Here is a 24896-nt window from a genome sequence, read left to right as displayed (position 1 = left end):
CATTTGTACTGGGGGAACCTCTGATGTGGCCAGAGTTGATTGACACCCTACCAACAAGAATGCGTGAGTTACATCAGTGGTACTTGAAAGCATGTGCAGAGGGGTATGTAATGCTAGCTGGTCGAATTAAACATACCCATTTCTATCGGGGAATGGATGACATTTGGATTGATTCTGACCATTTTTTGTTTCTATTCCATCAAGACGCTCTAGACAAGTCCCTCGTCAGTGTATGGTCTATGTAAGTGTTTTCTGTCAATTGTATACTCTAGCTCTACTAAGTCGTTTAGATTTCTCATTTCCTCCTTTTATTTGTAATCGTGCAGGATGAAAATGCAAGAATGCCGGAAGAGCGGGATTTACAACGTTGGCTTCATAGATCCGAATGTTATACATGAGGAGTGTGTACGCCAATATCCTAATCGGACCGAGAATAATTGAGCCATGTCCTTGGAAGGGCAGCACGATCGCACATTCATTATGTTGTCGTACAAGTTCAAGTGAGTCCTTTCACTTTTTGAGTCAGTTCAACTAGCCAATAAGTGTATATATCTAATATTTCTTGTATCCATATGTATGTATCAACAGTTTCCACTGGATCCTACTTGTGATCGAAATCGATCGGTCCCGAGTTACTGTGTGGGACTCCTTGAATAAGCCACCAGAATTATATCAAAATCTCGTAGACATCATGCAAAGGGCATGGTCTCGGTTCCTCAAAACACAATTAGGAGTTGCGTCAACACCGACTGAGCTTGAATTCAACCATAATAAGCCGGTACGAATATCGCACATCTACTTTCATTTATTCAAACAGCATGAATATTTCATAATATGTATATATGTATATAGTGTTTGAGACAAAAACAAGGAACCAACCTCTGCGGATACTACGTATGTGAGCACATGCACTTTTTTTTACAGAGATACCAAGAGGGTGACACAAGAAAACTTCAATGTACGTATAACATTAGTAACAATTTCTTGTATCTAATTCCATGCAGGTACTAAATTAAACTATTGGTGTTTATTTGTTGTTAACAGATTTGGAGACTGAAAGAGAACCTCATCGAACCGGAAAGAATCAGGGCAATTCAAGAAGCACTATATGGATTCATGTTGGATGAGGTGATAAATCCAAATGGTGAATTTCATTCCGATCCAATGATAAGGGTGGCTCGAGCTGATAAACTCAACAAACGCCGCAAGAAGGATGCCGGTGCCGATGATGATGCAGATGATTAGAATTATTGAAGAATTTGTCGGAAAAAAACTTATGAGAATTCATACTTGTAAATATTATTGTCTTTTATCCATGTATGTATATAATTTCTAACATTTCTTTTATCCATGTATGTATATATATTTTTTATTTGCTTTGCTCCATATACAAATACGAATTCTAGATACGAGTACGAATACACAAACCGCTGCGAGTACGACTACTAATACTAATTAATTGAAATTGAAAGAAAAAAAGATCAAATATAAAGCATCAAAAAGAAGAAAAAATCGTTTAGTACCGGTTGGTATTTACCAACCGGTACTAAACTGCTCGGCCTAGCTGCTGGCGTGGCCAGCAGTTTAGTACCGGTTGGTGTTTCCAACCGGTACTAAACATGCCGTTTAGTACCGTGCCAGCTGACCAGTACTAAGTGCGCGTGCACTTAGTACCGGAGGAGCGGTACCGGTCGGGAAACCGGTACAAACTGGGGTTTCCGGCCGGTACTAATGAGAGATTTTCTAGCAGTGTAAATATTGCCGTGTCAAGCTTGTTCAAGTGTCTAGCTGTTAGTTTGGTCTAGCTGTTAGTCTGTTAGCATGTCGAGGGTCCATGCATGAGCACACGATCTGTGTGTAGCCGTGCGTGCGTTACTGGCGAGAATAGCTCGCGTAGTCCGAGTCGTCCGTGTTCTAGACTCGCTCTTCCGTCGCGCGTCGTGGGGATGGACGCTACAATGTCGCGGCGAGAGAAGCGCTCCAGCACTGGTTAATCTTTCAGTTGTAATCTCCAATAAAAAGCAATAAAGAGTCAGAAAACGCTGCAACGTTTTGGCAGCCCAACTTCCAGGTGTTCGCGTGTGTGTTCCAGTGTGCGTTCGTGTGTGTCTTGCCGGTGATACAGTAAAAGCACCATTCATGTCATTTAAATTGATTAAGATGAACATTTGAGATCCTTTTACATGATACGATAGGATCAGAATTTGTTTTGCCCATAGCAACGCACGGGCACAAACCTAGTAATTTCAAAAGTATGCAAATATATATGATTTGAGAAATTTTATGGTGCTTGGAAATATTAAGAGCCGCTGAAAGGGAACGCGAGGAAGCGAGTGCGACAGCGGCGGCGTACGAGGAGTTGGGGGGGGGAGCGGCAGCGCGAACGGCGCATGGGCCGGGACGGAGTGGCGGCGACGTACGAGAGGGAGCGGGGGTCGTATTTTGGAAAGAAGAGACAGGATTGTGGGAGAGACGCCGGGCCCGGGGGCGGGCGACGTACGATGGGAGGGGGCGACGTACCAAGGGATTGGGATGACGAAGGAAAAAAAAGTGACCCTTACCCTCTTTTTAGTAGTAGAGATTTGCTATTGGCATGGGCTGTGGCAATAAATAGCACTAGTAACAAGAAATTTCCAGTTAAAACATTGGAGGACCAATAAAAAGTATATGTTGTATTTATTAGATTGATAAGCATATTTGGTGCCCTTGGTCATTGTGCCATATGAAAATATATCAATCAAAACTAAATGGAGGGAATATTTGTGCTGAGGATAAATTGACTAAATTGCCCCTACTTAAAATAAAACACCCTCAGTTAAAATCAACGCTCCAGAAAATTTAGGCGGTGAAGAACAAAATATCATATAAATTTGTTTACAAAATATCATGGTGCTGCACACAGAATTTGGCTAAATACTCCAGAAATAATCTAGCAAAATGGGGAAACATCCAGCCCCCTCTTTTTCATTGATAGAGATGGTGTTCTTCACCACCATGAAAGTATTTTCTGCAATTCAGCTCAAAAGAACCTGTTTTCGTTACTCTGAACCCCACATGTCACCACCTTGCTCGGTCTAATCTTGCGTATGTACCACACGAGGCCCCCAATGCCGATGGCTGCAGAGATTGAGACGACAACGCTCGCTGCCAGAAAAATCCCAATGTATCAGAATTCTAGTTAATTTGAAGAATATGGGAGTATGCGCCCGATTGTGTGGGACATGCTTCTCACCAGCAATGACTCCTGCTGATCCGTGATGCCCTGAAGTGTGGCCATCTGCAATACAGATAGCAGATCATGATACAGATAAAGCTAGTGCCAAATTAAATGCACATTTTACTCCTCATTAGGTGTTTGGAATGAAGAACCACCTCATCTAAAACATGACGGTTTGTTATAGGATCATTCCAAGAATTAAGGTGCGATAAACAAATTAAACTTATAGAATGGTCCTTGACGGAGTGATGCTCCAAACCAAACACGCTGAAGTGTAACGTCTACAGTCTCGGATCTTATGCCAACAACAAGAAGGACGCCGGATCGGAGCGGGCTTAAAGTTGCCAGATCGAGCACGCACCTGCACAATCCGTGGTGGAGTTCCGTCCGGCGCCGCAGATGCAGACGAAGTCCCTGGTCGCCGGGTCGAACCCGCACGTCCCCCCCTCACCTCGGCGCTTGTCCTGGCACTGCAGGCACCGCGTCGTGACCGGGATCTCGAAGTCCACCCGCACCCCGTACGCCGGCACCTGGTCGTAGGGCGGGAACTTATCCCCGGCGGCGCGCCAGTACACGCTCGTGTACGCCTCGCAGTGCCGCAGCATCGCCCGCAGCGACTCCGTGGCGCGGGGCCGGTACGCGCAGCAGGTCATGTTGCCCTCGTCCAGCGCGCCGCGGCAGCCCGGCAGGTTCCGGCACAGGTACCCCGCGCTGTCGCACGCCGAGTCGCACCGGTCCGGGTACCTGTCGCAGCTCGCCGGCCGCGGCGCCACGATCACGCGCGCCTCGTCGCAGTCGAAGAAGAGGTACTCGTTCCTCGGGGACAGCGAGAAGCGGGTGCTCGTGTCCAGGCTGAAGGGCGCCGCGTGGACGGAGGTGAAGGGCCGCGCGCACGTCCACATGGACGGGTCCGTCACGACGAGGTGCGGGTCGGAGTAGTCCGCGCCGGTCACCGGGTACGTGCCGGATGGGGTGCGGAGGCGGAGCGTGGCGTTGTCGGCGCAGGTGAGCATGTTCCGGTAGTACGGGCTGCCGCACCCGTCGTCGATGCCAAGAGGGTAGCGGACTGGGATGTTGCCGCAGCTTTCGCGGCAGAGCCCGCCGCCGGCGACGGTCGATGGTACTACCATGGCGACGATTACAAGGATGGCTAAAGCGTGGAGATGGAGACGATGAATCGCCTCCATCGGTGAAGAGCAAGTGGAGTGGTGGGAGTGAGAGCTGGGCACAGCTGCTGCTTTGGATTTGCCCGTTTGTGGGAGGGTCGTTCAAGCAAAGAATCAGGATGCTGCTTTTGCGCTTTTGCTTTGAAGCTTTCATCCTTTGAGCTTTCGCTTTGTTTGTGTTAATTAGTCTCTTGTTTATTGTACTGCCGGAATCTTATCCCATGTCTTTTGTGTTTGGTCGGCTTCCCCTTACACCATTGCTGAAGCAAGGTATATAGTTAGGGCAAGAATAATGTGTTATTGCAGAAAATTTTAGAACTTTCAATTGAGGCGTTCTTCTTAGTTTTTGCTAGATTCAGTGTGACTTTAACCTTACAAAACCTAGAGACAATAAATTGACTATATCGACGGATGGAATGTGTTAATTAATTAGGTCTGTTGGATCTTACATCAATTAGTTCAGTAGTATTAGTGGAGGATCTGTAGAATTTATTTATTATGCTATCTCTTTTGGGAATTTATTATGTTATGAATCAAGTGTCATTGGATATCTCTTTTAGAAGAGCTTTAGTTGGAGATAAAATGACTGCGTGGAATAACCTTGTAGCTAAAATATCCGCTTACCTGGGACTTGCATAGACATGACAATTTTACAGTACGGTCTATGTATCAGTACCTTATAAATCAGGATACACCCTTCGGTAATAAATTTTTATGGAAGCCGAAGATTCCTTTAAAAATAAAGATTTTCTTTTGGTACCTTCAATGAGATGTTATTTAACCAAGGACAACTTAGCTAAGAGAAACTGGTCTGGGAGTAAAAAATGTTGCTTCTGTGATCTTAATGAAACAATTCAACACCTCTTCTTTGATTGTCAACATACTAAGACCATTTGGAGAGTTGTTCATGCTGGGTTAACCCCACCAAAATCAATAACGCATATGCTTAGAAATTGGTTAACAGGCATAAGCAATAAAGAAAGAAGTTTGATTTTTGTTGGGGCTGCACATCTTATGTGGGCGATATGGTGTACACGTAACGATATAATTTTTGAGAAAAAATATTTACCTCATTCATGTAGGCTGTCTTCAGGGGAGCGTACTGACTGCGATTTTGGTCCTGCTACAGCGTGAGGATACAAGGAAGACTATCTGTTTGGCGAACAAGGCATTGGAGGTGGTAGCCTTGAATGTTTTTGCCAAGAATGGATGGAGAAGCAATAATAGACTTTGCTTTTAGTTTTATTTAAGTCAGTTTGTGTACTCTTCACTCTATTTTATCAGCTTGTGTGCTGAGAATTTTGTAAAAAATTGGCTGTGTGCGGCTGGCCAGGCCGGAGATGTTTCCTTTATCTATAAAAACTAGTAGAGTGCACGTGCGGCACGCACGTGCTATTAAAAAACTATTAAATATGTGTTTTATATTCATAGAACAACATCATAATACTGAACTTTTATTCAATCAACACAAAGCCACGTAATTTCATACAAGGAAAAACATGGCGCATGCATTTAGTACAGGGCAACTGAAGCGCCTACAATCTTATACAACAACGAAATGGGAGAAGCACAATCTGTTGCTTCTTTGCTAGGTAAGAAATCAAACCATTAAGCACAAAAAAGAATAAACCTGAAAATTAATGGAAAGCACTGGTGGCAAGTGAGAATGGAAATATGAAGCAATTTTAGACTCTCCAAGTGAGCTCCAACACCCGCACATGTGCCTGCCGTTTCTCCTTGTCAAGAACCTTGAGCATAGCCAATCCACCAGCATAATGAACTGGGTTTTTTAGATCTAGGAATTAGAACGGCCCCCAATGTTACTAAAGTTTGTGAAAACAACCAGCAAATACCTCGAACAAGTCATTTTGAGCGCCCGCCATCTTTACGTAATTGCACGCTACATTCAACAGTGGTGATGCCAATATTAATCCAGAGAAAAAAATTAATTTTGACACATATGGAGAATAGTAAGTTGGATAGAATTACCTTACATTCCCATTGTGACCAATATAGCAGTAAACCACATTTTGATAACTCTAAAAATCATTGGCCTAACACCAGCCAGATGACTCTACTGATTCAAACTTACCTCAATGTCCAGTTTCTTAAGTATCCTTTAGATCACCCTAGGCCACGGATCCTCGTGTCCATCAAAACTTGACGAAAAAATATGGTAACCATCAGGCAATCGGATCACATGAGAGAAGAAGGGACAATGAAGAAATACGGAGGAGACCTCTGCAATTGGAGTTTTGGACATAAAGCAAAACAATTTATAAGTGCACAAGCATAATTGATTTTTAGATACAACACACCATCCCGAATATATGGACATGTTCCAATGGAATAGACATGTCTCAAATAGTAAAGAAGCGCATGTGATACAACACACTTCTACTGATCCCGTTGGGCAACCACTGCCAACTTCATACCTGCCGGCATAAAACATTTGTCAAACCGGAACAAGTTAATCCCAGTAGTGGGATATAGACTAAAATACACTATAGTTTTAGGCAAGTAGAACCTGATCACTGCTACGTCAAGAGATGTTTGTATTGCAGATTGGAAATCTGTCCTAGTTATAGAAAAATATTTTAGTGTGCGAGTTTTGAACAAAGTAACATATCTCAAACTGAATTTCTTTCTTTCGGAAACTTCCTTATCCCTAAACATGCCGAATATGGGCAATAAATCAAAAATCAACTGAATATTATAATATACACCATATCCATCTTCTCTAAGTTGGTGCAAAACTGAACATTTAACACAACCAGTCTAAGACCACACAGGCCATACACATCGTATCCATCCTAGTTTAGTTATCCTACAGCGAAAAGTAACATTTATTCAACCATTAAACACCTACACCTAATATAATAATCAACAAGTTCAGAAAAGGTGCAGTAAATGATTCGTTCATCTTACATGGCACTTGATTTGGACTATAGGAAGAAAAGAAAAAAACAGTAATGGAAGAATAAATATATCCTAGATATAAACATATATATATTGGCCAGATTCTTTTCCACATTATCCAGGAACCATGTTACTCTAGTATATGCACCGGCGTACAGAAAAAGGTGCATTATAACTATTACATGACCATATGCAAACAACGAAATGGTAGCTCAGCAATACCAATTACCTATTTAGCGAACTAATTGCCTCAAATGCCAATAAGAACACCAGTGAGGATGGAATGTTAGTCTGTCTGGACATCATAGATTTATACCTTGTCAACAGATAATCCCACATGCTAAGCTTATTAAACAGAATATGGTGGTACGCCCTTGTCTTCTGCAGGATCAGATCAATCAAGATGATCTACAGAAAAGAGAAAGCAAATGTCAAGGCTTCAGTCAAGCATGCTACGTGATGTGCAGCTGACATATTCCAACTAAAGATCGCAAGTATTGTTCATTGACCATCGTACCATGAGTTCACAGTCGATGCAGGGATCAACAAGAGCCTTGAAGTTATCCTAGGCACAACAAAGATCGTAACATTCAGAGCTGACGGCTCACACGCAGATAGCAAAAAGGATTAAACTCATCGTGCGAACACTTGAGAGATGGGGGGAGGAGATCTAGGAATGTGTGGCTTACGCATTTCATCAAGCGGATGTTGGCCGGGAATACTGCACGAAGAGCATCGTCACACGCCCACCGCAGCCAGTGCAGCGCGGACCCTCTGTCCCCTTCCGCATACGCATCGGCTATTGCTAGGACTTCGATCCATGAGCCATCAGCTCCTGTAGGACCGAACTCCGGCCCGCCGCCGCTCAGACCCCTACTCGCAGTCCGGGGGAGCGAGGATCGGGATGGCAGCGCGATGCGAACGGGGAACTCGCGTCCACCACATCTGCTGCTCCGCTTCAGCCCCTATCGATGGCTCCGCATGCTCGCCCTCCGCCGAGGAAGGAAGCGTGGAGAGAAGGAGCGAGGATTCAGAGGGCGGTGCGATGCGGATGGCCGATGGGGATTGGGGGAGGGAGGGATGGAAGGCGATGTGGTCGACGACGCCGAGCCGCGGGTGCGCACCGGCGTGGGCGCCGAAGTCGACGGCCTCGAGTGCGGCCTCTACCACGCCGAACGCCGTGCGATGCAGCGGCGGCAGGGCCGAGTCGCCGCAGCCTCGCACGAGTGGGGAGACGAGCGTGTAGCTGACCCGGTTGTAGGCGTCGTCGGCAAATGCGTTGACGAGCATGACCGCCGGGCGGAGCTCCGCCGCGGCGCGCTCGATGGACGCAGCGCCGGCACGTTGCAGGCCTCAGAGATGTGGAACGTTGCGGAGGGGACGGGAGGGCGGAAGGGATCGGAAGGCGCGCGGTAGGGAAAGAGAGGTGGGAGAGGTGTGATTGACGGATTGGACCGTGTACGCGAGCAGGTAAGAAAAATGTTGGGTGAAAAAGGAACAGAGAAAACGGCAGAAGTTTGCTGTTTACAATTTTTTCTTGTTTCAGAAAACTTTCTCCCACTCTAGACCTGACAAGTGGGATTGTTGTGAGGGGTATAGGGATATTTTTTAGATGAAAATGTTTTCAATTGTTTTGGTTCTTTATAGTGTAAGATAAGATAAGATAAGATAAGATAAGATATAAGATATTATGTTATTAGCTAAGTATATGACACACACACCACTTCTACAATACGGGCGTCAGCTATAAATTGAAAAGAAAGGGAGATTATTGTTTGTGGGCTTCACATAACCTTGGGCTCATTATGATGGTTGGACATCTCATTTGGTGCATGTTTTGTGCATTGGGCCAGTTTGTTCGGTGGCCCAACCGAAGCTCTTTTGATTTGAACCATCTTGACCAGACCAAATCAAAGTACCTGTCCATGTTCTCTGAGATTTTTGAGCTTACATACGCTTTAGTCTTTTAGATTAGTGACTAGTCTTTTAGCTTACATTGCCATAAGGTGGGAAGCAAACTGACTAGTCGTGCTATGGCATGTGCATGATTCGATTATAGGGGGTGGATGGGTGAGTAGTTAATTTAAATCCCAAACTTAAATTTCTCTGAAACTAAATAGAGTTCATTGTTGAATCACATTTTTTTAAAAAAATGCTCTACAAATTTATAAATTGAATCCAATAAACATGCTTGGTTTTAGAGATTGTGAAAAATGTAAAAAAAATAGTTTCCATCGATATGTTGTGATTGTCAGAATATTACTCCGGCGAGTCCATCCAGGGTATCATAGTAGATTCGAGGTGAGTGAGATCACGGTGCCAAGAACCTTGATGGTAACACAAGATGCAAGGATTAAATAGGTTCAGACTGCCACTACCCTAAGTCATGTGTATTTTGTCATATTGGATGGCTGGTTGCATCTCTGGGTCACAATGAGTTCTATACTAGGGTATGCTAGGGTTTACAGATGGGTTGGTTCATGCTCTACAGGTATCCTCACTCACGCCTCCCTTAAATATCTGAGATGCCGTGGGTTAGAAGTAGGCTAACAACCTTGCGAGGGGGGGGGGGTTGTTTTACAAGGAAATGAGTCAGTTTAGATCTGTTTCTTTGGGACGCAGAATAAGGCTCGTATATCTGATCCACTAAGGATCCTTCCGGTATCCCGGCGTAGTGGATGCATGCATGCCTCGGTCGCAGTGTGGGATCATCTTCTGGAGATCCAAGCCCCACTCGAAAGGGATATCCTAGGGTCTATCTCAGTCGTCATTGATCCATTATGGGTGGGCTACAATAACTAGATCAAGTTTTGCCATCACAAGATGCAGATAAGGTTCTTATATGTGGAGGACTCCTATGGATAAGGGTCATAACTATGATATGGCTTCAATGCTCACTACACAATTCAACTTGATCCTTAATCATCTTAGCTTAAAATATATAAATTATGAGCGTAGCTATTTTTTAGTACGTTTATTAAATTTTTTAGGCTAAATTTTTAGGACCTTTACCATCCAATTGTGGAACATGTATAGAAGATTGGTAGGACTGGTGGTTGTCGCCTCTAAGATATTAGGTACGTATATTGTCGTGTTGTGTATATTATACAAGTCATCAAAAGAATAAGTAGAACTAGCGTTGGCCACGCTTGCGTGTTGCTTGCTCCTTTGCGCCTTCTTGTGAAGGCTCGAGGATCTTCCTTCTCTTATTGTCGAAGTGTGAGATTGAGACGAGGATGGAAAAGCACTCTTTTGAGACAATATCCAAGGCTGGTCTGCGGCAAGGCACAAAGGGCAACCAGCCAAATGTATAACAGCATATGTACTTCCGCTGGATGCTGCTAGTAAAGAGGTGATGTGGATCGAAGCAAAGGCGGCAACGAGGAGCACGGCGCGGTCATCGTCGACCCCGTGGAAGAAGCGGAGTGGCTATGCTGGGTGGGCACTAATCCTGGTGCTCCTCTACTTGATGGTCTCTGCACAGTTGAGCAACGATCCACATGGTAATCTCTATCATCTTTTTATCGCCAGAATCTCTGTGCCCTTCCTTGTTGGCAATTTGGCATAGACTTAAGGAACAGGGGATTGCTGTTACCAGTTTTCACAAGATTAATCTTTCGTGTTTTCTTTTTTCAGAGGCAGTTTATGCAGGCGCAACGACAATCAGCTGACACGGTTGCTGCAAGGCAGAAAAGAGGCCATCGAGAACACAGTATGCACGCGCGATTTTGTTTAGCTCGTTTGAATTTTGTAAAAAATTTCGCGTCGATTATGAGTTGAGTGATGGAGTTGCGTATTTGCTCTTGGTGTAGATTTCGGGAGCAGGTGACTGGAGGAACCCAGCAGCAGGAAGGAGGTGGCCGAGCCGCGCACGGAACCATCAACTGCCCGCCTCCAAGGTAAGCACAAGTCCCGTGATGAATGGCAGCAGAAAGCTATGCAGACATACGATGCTGATTTCGACCTTATCTTCCTTTTTTTTCTTCCTCTTATGGTTCAGGGGCCCAGGAAAAACATAAGCAGGAATGGGCAGACAAAAATCCAATCGAGGAACAATCAGGTACAAACGGTCCCTCTTCTTAATGCAATGATATGCAGCTCTCCTGCATATTCGAGAAAAAAAAACAAACGGTCCTTTGTGCTTGTTACTTTTCCTTTGGATCGGATCGAGCAGCCTCGTCGTCTTTGCTGTGTTTCAATCAGACTAATGGATTCCCTTTTATTTGTCCCTTTGCTTTGATGCTACTATACTAGTAGGTGGCAACGAAAGGAATTCTGAGAATTGGGAGCAACAGCAACCAACGGAAAAGGACATTGCTAAATTCGGTAAAAGAATTCTTTGCGCCCAAATCGTGATTACATTACACACACTGTGTCAACTGATGCTGTGTGAGCAGGGGGAGGAACCGACGATTTCAACAATGTCGCACACAAAGCTCATCTGCGACACGTCGTTCGGCAAGTACGACATTTGCGAGCTGGCCGGCGACGCGCGGGCACGCGGAGGCGCCGCCGCGACGGACACGCTCGTCTCTCCGCGCGCGCCGCTGCGGGAGTGGACGATAAAGCCCTACTCTCGGAAGTACCTGGACGGCCTAAGGCCGTCAAGGTGAGGTCCGTCTCCATCCCGGAGCACGCGCCGCAGTGCACGACCCGGCTCAACGTCCCGGCGATGGTGATCGAGCTCGGTGGCCTCACCGGCAACTACTGGCACGACTTCACCGATGTCCTCGTCCCGCTGTTCATCGGCGCGCGGCGATTCAACGGGGAGGTCCAGCTCCTCGTCGTGAACCTGCTGCCCTTCTGGGTCGACAAGTACAAGAGGATCTTCGGATGTGTGATGTGTTTGGTTGAGCTGTGGTTTTTGAAAAATTTGTTGTGAGCTGTAGGATGTGGAAAAACTGCTATGGGTTGTGGGCTGCGAAGAAGTTCAGAAGTCATTAATTTTTTTAAGGTGGCAGGTGAGTAATCTTTTCGTAGTTGCTCACCTCCACAATAGCTAGCAGGGGAGGAGCTGATTTCAGTTTTGTACTAAAGAAAAAGCAGTTTTGATAAAAAGCAGCTTTGAGAAGCTAGCCAGTGTGTTTGGTTGGCTTTTGACTTTTCAGAAAGCAAAAAGTTTAAAAGTAGAACCAAACACACCAGCCAGCTCTCGCGCCACGAGATGTTGACTTCGACAGGGACGACGGCTCCGTTCGGTGCTACCCGCACGTTGTCGTCGGCTACGGCAGCCGGAAGGAGTTCACCATCGACCCATCTCAGGACGTCACCGGCGGCGGCTACACCATGGTGGACTTCACCAAGTTCTTGAGACAAGCCTACTCCCTACCGCGCGGCCGGCCGATCAAGCTCAGCGACGACGGTTCCCCAAGTTGGCGGCCGCGGATGATGATCCTCGAGCGTACCAACAGCCGGAAATTCATCAACCTCGGCGAGGTCATCGCTGCCGGGGAGGCCGCCGGATTCGAGGTGGCGGTCGCCGGCCGTCCGAGGGCCACCTACGACTACGACGAGTTCGCGCGGGAGGTGAACTCCTTCGACGTGATGCTGGGCGTCCACGGGGCCGGCCGGGCTCACCAACTGCGTGTACCTGCCCACGGGCGCCGTGCTCCTGCAGATCGTGCCGTTCGGCCGGCTGGAGGACATCGCCCGCACCGACTTTGGCGGCCCTGCCCGCGACATGGGGCTCCGGTACATCGACTACAGCGTCGCAGCCGACGAGAGCTCGCTCATGGACGTGTTCGGCAAGGACCACCCCTTGATCAAGGCCCCCGTCGCCGTGCACATGATGAGCGGCTGGGGGAACCTGGCCGAGTGGTACCTGGGGAAGCCGGACGTGCGGATCAACGTGGACAGGTTGAGACCCGTTCTGAAACAGGCAATGGAGTACCTGCAGTAGAGGAGGTCTTTAGGGTTGGTTGAACAAGACAACACTCTCTTCGATTTTTTTTCCAGTTTTATTCCATTCTTTGATTTGGTTCCGATTGAGGACGTGGTCCATGTAGGTGTGCCTATACAGTAGAAACGAAGAGAGATGAGTGGCGCTGGTTCAATCTCGTGTGCGGACCTGTCTGCAACAGGAACTTGTCGTCGTGTTGTGCGGCAAGCTGGTAATGCGGTGCCCGCGCTGAAAGCGTTTGCAGAAGCAGTATAGGTGATTGGAAGTTCAGGCTGATTGCTGCTGTTCAACTAATCTCGTAGTACTCGAGATTATTGTATCGGTTCTTTTAAATATGTATATGCCTTTTCATTGGAAGGCAAAGTTTGATGCTCTTAATTTTTTTGCACTATTAGCCTGTTATAATCACCTAATTTCGAAAGTAGTTGGTTCCTAGCGGCACATGATTAATGAGATTGGATTATATCCTACGGATTATAAAAAGGAACTACTCCATCTGATCATAAATATTACTTGATGTACTGATGAAAATATTCAGCTTGAAACTTATGTAACTTGACTATCAGTGACTTTATAATATTTATCTTTGAGAAAAGAAAACGAAGTGTAATTTTCTAAAAAAAAATACAGCCACACACTACCACAAAGAAATTTGTAAGAGTCGCTCTTTTTAGGCAGGTCAAAAGGTAACCCGCTCCTAAAAAGGTATGGCATGACCCGCTCCTAATTTTCAAGGGTGAGTGATGGCATGAGCCGCCCCTAATGGTCCCACACAAATAAATTTATAATTTTTTCATACGATCTTGGATGAAATCAAACTTTATATGAAAATTGTAAAGATTGACAAGACTTAAAATTTTGTAGTTGATAACTTGTCATTTAAGATCATTGAATAGTCCAAGAAAATGCTATAAACTCTTTAATTTTAAAATCTAGAAGTTTTTATTTTTTTCAAACAATCTAAGATAGATTTAGAATAGCTCCATATCAAAATTTTATTGGTAAGATCTAAAATTTTATAGTTCATATTATTCATTTAAGACTGTTTAGGATAAAAAATTGAATTGTTGTACTCTGTAGTACGTGTGTAGTACTATATAGTGTGAATATAATATATGTGAATGTGAAAGCAATTTGAATATATGTATCTGTGATTGTGATATTTTGACCATTTGAAAGAAATACTTGAGACATGTGAGTATATAAAGATATATGTTTATATTTTCAATGAAAAAAATGAAAATAAATAAATAATTGTAGTTGCGGGTGATGGCGTCACTCACTCTTAGAAATGATTTCCAGGTACAGATGATGGTGTCACCTATTCCTACAAATTAGTTTCAGAGTTAATATAAAAGAATGGCACACCTCATAAAATCATAAGTGACTGTGTAATGTGGTTGAGAGGAGGGTACGTGCAAGGCTTGGTAAGTGTTTTGAAACCCGGTTAAAGGAAGTATGCATATTTTGCCAAAAAAAATTGTACCTCTATATTGGAGGAGCTTGTGGTAATGTATTTTTCCCTTTTATTTTGTTTTTTTATATTTTTTATCTTTCTTTTTTTTTATTTTTTGGAAATTGATTTGTAGGCACAGGTCATGGCATAACCCGCCCCTAAAAATAATATTTCTAGGGGTAGGTGACACGTGACTTGTCGTTGAAAATGTATTTACAAGGGCGGGCATGTTATCTGCTCCTACAAATAGCTATTTGTAGCTGCGAAAAGTAGTTGTGGATACTGCACCCGCTCTACAAATACTGTTTTACATGCCCCTAAAAATGTTTTCTGTAGTAGTAATTATTTTACAAGTTATTTAGAGATTTTAATATAGTATAATAAAAGGAAATAACTGAAGTTACGCCTTAGATGTCATGACAATGTTCAAAACTACCATGTTTGGATCATGTACAACTTATAATAAAAAACTGTAGCTAATAAAAAGCTAGAGGTTGTTTGAAGAAGTCCTCGGCTTCTAGGTTTTTGGATAATTGGTCGTGAGTGTGCAAAGTATATTAGCTGAATATAGATAGGTAGGGACATTTTATGATATTAAGTATATATTTAAATTAAGCAGTAATATAGAAGTTACTCCTTGTTGGAGACCATTCCCGACATTGTCCTAAACCTTTTGTATTGATAGAGGGTGGGTCTATCCACGCTGATACTCGAACGATATGTTGCAAATCGATCCCTTTGAATAAACGACGTTTTCTCTTATAGCAAGTTTCTATTATTCGAAGGACCCACTACTTTTTTCTTCTAAAATTCATATATTTATTAGGAGCATAATTAAGAAATTGCAAAATGTTAAGTCGTGACAACAACTTGGGCGAAAGGTGCGTTATACCCAACACAAGAGCAATCACGGCACGTAATGAGCTTGGAAAGTAACCGGTCGTTTCCTCATCCGTGAAATAAACAAATAATGAATAATCATCCCGACCAATAATCTGCGATTGCCGAGGTTCAGTTCAAGATCATTTCGCAAAGATTGACAAGAAAAAATATCGCTGACTAAGTTGGCAGGGGACGGGATCAAACAAGGCCTAACCGATGGAATCCTCCGGACCGGCACGGACAGCGGCGACCCAGCTCAGAGGCACGGTGGAGTGTCAAAGCGAGCAGGCAGCAGGCAGCAGGCCTAGTCTCCCAGCGACTTGTTCCACGCTTGCATCTGTCTCCATCCTTGTGATGCCATTTCCATCACCAAGCCAACCAAACCATCAAGGGAAAGTTTATTGAGCAACTGTGACTGGCAAAATTCGAATAAAAGATGGACAGATGAGTCCTAGTGCTAACTGCTAGCTAACACGGAATTAGGTAAGCTATCCTAATTATTGTGCACTGGTTCTGGACAAGTCAAACAGAGGGAAGGAAGGAGGAGGACGACGAAGCCGTCTCTCCTCCGTTAGTCGTCGCACTCGCGCCACCACCAACCAGCCCAACGAACAACGAGATATACAATACAACTCATTTCCCAACAGATCAATCATCGCTCTGCACATGTTACATCACCGGGGCCTGCCGCGATTTTTATTTAAGCTTTAGAAGAAAGAGGCGCGGGCCGCGGTGGCGATCGCTGATATATCAGCAGCAACCCTGCCTGGAAGGTGCGCGTTTTGTTCCATTTGTGTGCGTGGGCGGTGATGGCGTCGTCAACGGCGTACTCGCGGCCGTCCAAGCCGCCGGGGCCGGCGGCCGGCGACCGGAGAGGGCCGCGGCTTGCCAAGGAACTCGGCAAGATCGAGCCCAAGAAGCTGGGCATCGGGCTGGTGGCCGGCTGCTGCCTCGCGCTGCTCACCTACCTGTCCTTTGCCAGGCTCTTCGCTATCTACTCGCCAGTTTTCGGTAAGGGGCTTTGAATCCGATTCTGATGAAGAAATCGTTTCTTGGATTGCATGTCTGGGTAGTTCCGCATCCTGTTGCTTACTTGGGGAAGTTCTCCCTGTATTGATGGTCAACAGATAGCTCGGCCCTGGTGTTGAGGAACGCGCCGCCGGCAACCACAACGGTGCCGGCAACAGAGGCTCCGCCGGTGGAGCAAAAGACTGAAGTGGAGGAGCAGAAAGATGTTACGGACCCTGAGGCGGACCCCAACATGACCAACTTACCAGAGGTCACAAGAAAGGATGAACAGGAGGACTCGGCGGCGACGAAGCCAGGTGAGGAATCGTATTCGTATTTGTTTTTTTTCCTCTTCTATGATCTGACAACACTCTGTCCGATTAATTATGATTCCCTAAAAGAATTTGAATTTGATATAAGCTTGAATTCGTATCTCGATGCGTTTTTAATTAGTTCGGGTACCAGTACGTTGTAATCAAGGCATATACAAATGAGTCCTCTGTATTTGTGTTTCTTCAGCTTCTGCCGCCACGGAGGCCAAGATCACCTGCGACGAGAACGGCGTTGACGAGGGCTTCCCGTACGCGCGCCCGCCGGTGTGCGAGCTCACCGGCGACATCCGGATCAGCCCCAAGGAGAAAACCATGTACTTGGTGAACCCGTCCGGCGCCGGGCCCTTCGACGCCAACGGCGAGAAGAAGATCCGCCCGTTCGCCCGCAAGGACGACTTCCTCCTCCCGGGCGTCGTGGAGGTCACGATCAAGTCCGTGTCCTCGGCCGAGGCCGCACCGCAGTGCACGCGGCGGCACGACGTCCCCGTGGTGGTCTTCTCCGTGGCCGGCTACACGGACAACTTCTTCCACGACAACACGGACGTGCTCATCCCGCTGTTCCTCACCACGGCGCACCTCAAGGGCGAGGTGCAGCTCCTCATCACCAACTTCAAGCCGTGGTGGGTGCACAAGTTCACGCCCCTGCTCAAGAAGCTCTCCAACTACGACGTGATCAACTTCGACAAGGACGAGGGGGTGCACTGTTTCCGGGCAGGCCACATCGGGATGTACCGCGACCGCGACCTCATCATCTCCCCGCACCCGACGCGCAACCCGCACAACTACTCCATGGTCGACTACAACCGGTTCCTCCGCCGCGCCTTCGCCCTGCCCCGCGACGCCCCGGCCGTGCTCGGGGAGGAGACCAGCGCCAAGCCCAAGATGCTCATCATCGAGCGCAAGGGCACGCGGAAGCTGCTCAACCTGCGGGAGGTATCGGCGATGTGCGAGGAGCTCGGCTTCGCGGTGACCGTGGCGGAGGCCGGCGGGGACGTGCGCGGCTTCGCCGAGCGCGTGAACGCTGCCGACGTGCTCCTGGCGGTGCACGGTGCCGGGCTGACGAACCAGATCTTCCTGCCGACGGGTGCCGTGCTGGTGCAGATCGTGCCGTGGGGGAAGATGGACTGGATGGCGACCAACTTCTACGGGCAGCCGGCGCGGGACATGCGGCTCCGGTACGTGGAGTACTACGTCTCGGAGGAGGAGACGACGCTCAAGGACAAGTACCCCAGGGACCACTACGTGTTCACGGACCCAATGCGCATCCACGGGCAAGGGTGGCCGGCGATCGCCGAGATCATCATGAAGCAGGATGTCATGGTCAACATGACAAGGTTCAAGCCGTTCTTGCTCAAGGCGCTCGACGAGTTGCAGGAGTAGGGGAAGCCTGATCGATTCCCCTTTGGTTGGCTGGTTTTGGTTCCATTTGTGTGGTTGGATGGGGACAATTCGGATAGGCCAGCACAGATGCGGTACAGGGGAGCTTTCGTTCAATTTTTTTTCTCTCTCTCTGCCATTTATATCAGCTACTAAATTGTTTATTTTTATTTGCGAGGCTGTTTAGCAAGTCGTTCTGAGGAAGCCAATTTAGCGACAGCTACTAAGTCAATTGATTTAACAGGAAATATATTCAAATCGGCAATGGTGTATTAAAACAAAGAAAGTTAGTTTTATATTTGAAACTTCTCAATTTTATTAGAACAAAATCCAATTTCCACCCTCCAACTAGCATCTTAATCTGGTTTTCAAGCCTGAACTATAAAACTGGATATCAAAGTCTTAATATGGAACCAGATAAATATAGTCCTTTGGGTAGTTTTCTATTTCTTCATAATTAGTAAAAAATCTAGTTTGATCTTATAAAAATTAAACTAATTCATTTTAAACTAGGAAAATATGTAAATGGTACTAATGTTTTTCAAAAAATACAACCTATCTGTTGGTGCTTTATTCAGAGCTATTTGGATTTTATATACTAAAAAGATGACAGGTGTGACTTCAAGCAAAAAAACACAAGTAACATAAAAATTAAATTTAAATAACTGATAAGTAGAATACCAATAGGTGCGTTACATTTTTAGAAAAATGTAGGTACTAGTTTCATATATTTTTTATCTAAAAAGAATTATTTATGATTTTTTGAATTAACTTGGGAATTTTTTATTCCTATAAAAGATAAAACCAACTTTGAACCACTCAAGGGGCCAAATTTGCCTAGTTTCAATAGTTGAATTGTCTTCTATGTCCATTTTGTAGTTGAAGGTTGAAGATCAGACTTCCGTGATAGTTGAAGGGTGCCTATTGTTTCTTCTTACTATTACTAATTTGATACTCTTTTTGGAACAACCACATTATTCCCCTAGAGATGTACCAGAAAAATGTTAAACTCTATAAATTCTCCAAAAAATCCAAAACCATCTAGCCATCAATCACAGACTTTGTTCATTGTTGATAATAATAGCATTGGAAATTAGTTACTTAATGATATTTCTATGCACGGTCTTAGATCATATAACAAAGTTCAGGGACGTAATTGGCAATTATGCCTTTAATGATATTTCTATGCACAGTCTTAGGTCATATAACAGCACCATATTATGGATTAGGAATAGTCTTAGGTAAAACATACGGGAAATAAGATATTTATATGAAAATTAGTTGCTTAATTAATGATGAAAATGATAGGAGGTAAGATTGAAAAAATTGGGCTGAACTTGGTTCGAACTCTATTACAATAGACTAAACGACAACCTTTTTAATTTTATGTTGGATTATGTGCATCATAAACATTGATCAAGCAGTGCATATACTCAAACATTGGTCGCAAAGTATTCTTGGGTATGGAAGATGTAAACTTTTTTTTTGTTTAAAGGAAACAGTATCTCAATCACAAAGGTGTGCTTCAAGGCTCACCTGTTTGGCTCCGTACATGGTTTGGCATGTCGTGTATTGTTGTATGTCAGTGAGAGAGAGAGAGAGTAAACATTAGTATGAAGAACCTAGACAGGGAGATTTCATGGCAAAGTTTACAACGGAAGCATGTTCATCTAAAATAGATACTCCCACCGTACTGAAATATAAGACATTTCAGTTTGTCTTAAATCAAATTGTTTCTAGCTAAGTTTGATTAAGTTTATAGAAACAAGTAATAATATTTTATTTTAAATATTAAATAAAAAATAATTAGATCCATTATGAAATATATTTTTATAATTTACTTATGGATTAGATGTTAATATTTTTCTCTATGAATTTGATCAAAGTTAGACTACTTTAACTAAGACAAACTAAAATGTCTTATATTTTAGGATGAAGGGAGTTGATAAGAAAAATGTTAATTGCATCCCAGCCTCTATTGTCACCCCATTCGGCACGTTCCAACTTGTTTGGCGAACAACTTGCGCCATGCAGTTGAATTTTAACAACTCCACCCCCAACCCTCCTGAAGTCGTTACCAGTAACAGATTTCCAGCTTTTTTCTTAAAAAAAAAACAGATTTCCAGCTTTAAGAAACCCGGAGTGGCTACGTGTTGCAAGTTTGGGACAGAGGAGAAAATAAAGTTGTAACAGCACAAGGAAAGTCTCGGTACTTTCCGTTAGGCGTAGTTAGGTTTATATCAATTTTACAAAGAAGCTGCGGAAAGACAACAATGAATGGCAGTTCGAGCACGGAATCTCGTGCTTCAAATTTTTAGCATTGCTGACAAAACATAAGAGTCTTCAAGTGCCTTCAGATAAAAAGTTAGATATTGGAACCGTCACTGAAGCAAATGGTGACAAATTAAAAGAAAGTGGATAATGGGTGGTAAACGCGCGCTACCAGCTATCTCGTGGTGCCCGGACATCGTGGCGAGAGAAGACCGCACGGGAAGCACATGGCGAGCTTTCCGCTGACATTAACATGCATCCAAACAGTTCGAGGGTCCTCGCTAACTGCGGGAGATAAAAAGCTGATTGGAAGCTTCGCAAAAAGAAAGGCACCATCTTCAATGGACAGGAGGACTGTGTATGGTCTCAGCTCTGATGAGTGTGACATGCTGGTTTGAAGGTGGGCACGGACTACTGGTTTCTTGGAACAATTTTCTCTCTCCTCACCATTTTAGTCTCACGATATTACCATGACAATGTTGTGAAATGTGAATGATCTGTGTTGACCACATAGGTCGTTTGTCCAATATATTTTGGTTTGGATCTTAAGTAATCCCACAGATTGAGACATAAACTAATCTATTCAATCATAACAGCATGGATAATCTTTGCAATATATATAACAATGATTTCTTGGACTACTAAACAATCTTAAATGAAAAAAAAAACATCAAGGTTTAGTTTTTTCCAGCCCCTACCATTTTAATATAAGGTTTGTCTTCATCCGGGATCACAGAAAAAATTATGAATTTATTTGTTCGTAACTATTTGTTTGGGCATGCCACATATCTTTCAGAACTATTTCATCAATGGGCCAGCCACATCATCATCATCTATCCTTAAAAATTATTTTCAGAAGCGGGTTCTAAAATGTATCTCAACTTACATGGGCGGTTCACCCTACTGTCCGCTCTGGGGAATGCTTATTTCTAAGATCGGGTGATGTTACCTTCTGCCTTTGGAAATCAAGGTTATTTTATGGAGGAGTCACCCCGCCACGGTCCATTCCCAACATTTCTAGGTAGACATTGAACCCCACAACTTTTCCAAAATTAGGAAAACTTTTTGTCACCCCTAAAAATAAAAGGGAAGAAGTTCAATTTACTCCCTTCAAGTATAGGCGTATAGCTATAGTCTGAATAAACCCCTCAACTATAACTTGGTTCAATTTATCCTCTAAACTATGCAATTTAGTTTATTTTACCCCATAATACAATTCTATTTTATTTCTCCATGCACAAGTTGAATTTTTTCAAATTTTGCAAGGTAGTAGTGGACATCACAATGCATATTAAAAATTTATAATTTTTTCATTTGTTATTTTTCATATAATTTGAACTCCAATGATTAATTTATTATTGAAATTCCTAACATATCAAAATAATGATAAAAAAATATGATGTGTTTTTTCTAACATGTGTTGTGATGTGTGGTATCATCTTGTAAAATTTTAACTTAAAACTCTACCTATGCATGGAGAAATAAAAAAGATAAATTTTATTAGGGTAACTTGAACCAAAAAACGTAATTTGGGGGGGGGGGGGGTAAAATGAACCAACAATAGTTTAGGGGGTTATCCGAAGTTTGACTATAGTTAAGGGAGTAATTTGAACTTTTTTCAATAAAAAGAGAGGCAAACCTAAAAACCGTTTTTGCAGAGGTGGTGATGGGTAGAGCGATTAAAAACTCAAGGCTAGTCAAGAATTGGTGGCAACTGAACAGGACACTAGATAGAATATTTTTACAACTCATTTGTAAAAGTATTCTACAACAAGAAATGGCGTGGGTGGACCTAGGATGGCCTCTCTCTCCCTTACTCACTCAGTAGATGCAGCACCTCTCTAGAGTCACTAATTGCCTCTCAATTTTCCCTTTAGCCGGGTTGAACCTTTGAAACATTTCGAAGCCAAAGTAGAAAAAAATCGAGTGAAGTTGATGTGCTCAAATTGAGCTGAGGGCCTGAAACTCTTGGAGATTCTTGAGATGAATTTATTCAATTGACTTGAACATTTCCATATCCAAGTTGATTTTTTTTTCGAGCTATCTTTCTGAGCTGGTCGGGAGCGATTTGAAGAGTAAAATGCACTGGGGGTCCTTTAACTAGTTGACATGTTCTGTTTAGGTCCATAAACTCCGAAAGTGCATTTCTGGGTCCCTAAACTTTTTAAGTCGTTCACCGCAGGTCCATACGCATCCATGTGGGCAGCTAGCGCTGATGTGGCACGCTGACTAGGCGCTCTCTCTCTTTCTCTCTCTCCCCGTTCTCCCCCTGCACCGCGCCTCCGCCTCCCCTTTCTAGACGGCGCCGCCCCCTCTCTCCCCCCTGCGCCGCCGGCGAGGCGAGCTGCGGCGGAGGGACCGGAGCCCCGGCGAAGTGAGCCGCGGCGGAGGGGCCCTCCTGCTCGAACTCGCTCTCTCTCCTCCCTCCCTCCTCTCTCTCTCTCCCCCCACCCGCGTCGGCCCCTCCTTGCTCCGCCGTCCTCCAGCGCGTTGTGCTCCCTTCGCCGGCGCGGACGGGGTGGCCGGATGCGCGCCCGTCCTCCCATGGCGGCGGCGGCTCGCCTCCCCGCCGCAAGCCTCCTCCCCGGCGCTTGCGCCCGTGCCGGCAGGGCGGAGCGGCCGCGGACGCGGTAGGGCCGCGCGCAGCGGCGGCGGCCAGCGCCGGAGCAAGCAGAGCGCGCGAAGCTGCGGCGGCCTCGCGGATTCTCGGCGTGATAGGGGCCTGTCCGTGCTGGTCACCGGCGCTGCGGGGTTCGTGGGAGCGGCGACGACGGTGAGATGGTGCGGCGGCCTCGCAGCCTCTTGGCGAGTGGAGGCCTCGCCACCCTCCCGCCAGTGGAGGCCGCGGCGGTGGAGTACGCGCGGAACAGAGGAGGCGGCTCCTCCTCGGTCTTCTCCAGGCGGCCGGATGAAGGCGCGCAGGGGAGGCTCCCTGCCTCATCTCCGGCGTCGTGCCTCCGACGGTGGCGCGGGCATTCCTCTTCTCCGACAGCGGTGGCGAGCAGGGCCGGGCGGCCCTCTGCTCCCCGATCCCCTCTCCCATGGCGGCGGCCAGATCCTTCCTCGCGGCGGCGCCACTCCCCGCAGCGGCGCATCCTCCCTTCCCGAGCTCGCCGGCGGCCAGCTTCGCGCGGCTCTCCTCCCTCCTCTGTCCGGGTGGAGCTCCCTCCCGCGCCGCCGGCCCTAGCGCTGCTCCACGGCCACGACCCGCAGATCTGCCTGCGCCACGGCGGCGGCGGGGCCGGCCTGCGCGGCCGGCACACGGCGGCGGGCGTCGAGCTCGGAGCTCCCCAGGCCGGCGGATGGCGGTGCGCGGCGGGGCGGCGCGAGGCTGGCCGCGGCACGAACACGCACGCGGGGCCGGCCCTCCTTCTTCCGCGCCATCCCTCTCCCCAGTGGCCGCGTCGGCGGCGTGCGCGCAGGCGGAGGCGCGGTGCAGGGGGAGAACGGGGAGAGAGAGAAAGAGAGAGGACGCAGGCTGGGGGAGGAAGAAGAAGGGAGGAGGCCGACATAGGGGCCCCACATGTAAGGATTCACATCACCGCACAGTCAACTTGCCACATCAACTTCTAGGGTATGGCGTGGCTGAATTGGACCTAGATGACACACTTGAATAGATTGTGGACCTATAAATGCATTTTCGAAGTTCATGGACCTAAACAGAACAGACCAACTAGTTTAAGGACCCCCAGTGCATTTTACTCCGATTTGAATTACCCCAAACTTACCCGTTACGCGAATTTTCTCATGCATATGGATGGCAGTGGATACGAGTATCTTTTATGCTGTCTTTTTCCCCCTCGGCGTATATTTATTGCTATCCCTTTTATTCTAGCTGACATCAATTGCTACCCTTGGTTGCGTCACATTTCTTTATTCGCTATTCTTTATCGCACTGGCCGTTTCCCCGTTACAGCCGGTGAGATGCAACCTTTAAAATACGGAGGAGCGGCGTGTCGCGGCGCCGTGCGGACTCGTTCCAACGATGCAAGAAAGAGATTCATAAAAAGGCAACGAAAAAGCAGGGGAAGGAAGCAACTAGGAAAGCAGAGCACGCGCCGGGAATCCGCCAGCCTAGCAGCTGCCGCGTCGCCCGGTCTCGGCCGCGGCACAGGCCGCCTCCAGACGAACACGCCTCACAATCCACTGGAGCAGTCTGCCACCCACCCCCTCCACCTCGCCTGGCCTCCACTCTGGTCAGACGCTATGTATCACCGATACGCGATACGGGTACGGCGATATGGATATGGTGATATGTGAGTTTAAAAAACGATATAGTGGTAGTATAGAGAGTATCGAAGTATGGAAGTATCGAATACGGCTGGGTTAGCGAAGTATCGGTGATTCGTATAGGTCAGAAGCGCCGCAC

General features: G+C 46.0%; 3 protein-coding genes and 1 pseudogene across 3 annotated transcripts; 2 read left to right on the top strand and 2 right to left on the bottom strand.

The window, feature by feature from the left end:
- Window positions 1-2774: 2774 nt before the first annotated feature.
- LOC120703458 lies at window positions 2775-4496 on the bottom strand. Its single transcript, XM_039987552.1, has 3 exons — window positions 3579-4496; window positions 3233-3277; window positions 2775-3144 (listed from the first exon to the last, which is right to left on the bottom strand). The coding sequence occupies exons 1-3, from the start codon at window positions 4402-4404 to the stop codon at window positions 3020-3022; spliced, it is 996 nt and encodes a 331-aa protein (XP_039843486.1). The 5' UTR covers window positions 4405-4496; the 3' UTR covers window positions 2775-3019.
- A 1315-nt stretch (window positions 4497-5811) lies between these two features.
- On the bottom strand, window positions 5812-8749 carry LOC120703460. Its single transcript, XM_039987553.1, has 6 exons — window positions 7992-8749; window positions 7820-7867; window positions 7619-7710; window positions 6911-6961; window positions 6237-6624; window positions 5812-6163 (listed from the first exon to the last, which is right to left on the bottom strand). Exons 1-5 carry the CDS (start codon window positions 7998-8000, stop codon window positions 6567-6569), a joined length of 258 nt encoding a protein of 85 aa, XP_039843487.1. The 5' UTR covers window positions 8001-8749; the 3' UTR covers window positions 5812-6163; window positions 6237-6566.
- A 1908-nt stretch (window positions 8750-10657) lies between these two features.
- Window positions 10658-13555, top strand: LOC120702012 (annotated as a pseudogene).
- Window positions 13556-16034: 2479 nt separating this feature from the next.
- LOC120703457 (beta-1,2-xylosyltransferease XAX1-like) lies at window positions 16035-18528 on the top strand. The gene is made up of 3 exons (XM_039987551.1): window positions 16035-16550; window positions 16667-16864; window positions 17067-18528. Exons 1-3 carry the CDS (start codon window positions 16349-16351, stop codon window positions 18257-18259), a joined length of 1593 nt encoding a protein of 530 aa, XP_039843485.1. The 5' UTR covers window positions 16035-16348; the 3' UTR covers window positions 18260-18528.
- Window positions 18529-24896: the final 6368 nt, after the last annotated feature.

Source organism: Panicum virgatum, chromosome 4K (assembly GCF_016808335.1).
Source record: "Panicum virgatum strain AP13 chromosome 4K, P.virgatum_v5, whole genome shotgun sequence".
In the NCBI taxonomy this organism is placed as follows: Eukaryota; Viridiplantae; Streptophyta; class Magnoliopsida; order Poales; family Poaceae; genus Panicum; species Panicum virgatum.
Note: the sequence above shows the minus strand (reverse complement) of the source record. Positions and strands in the feature narration are given on the sequence as shown.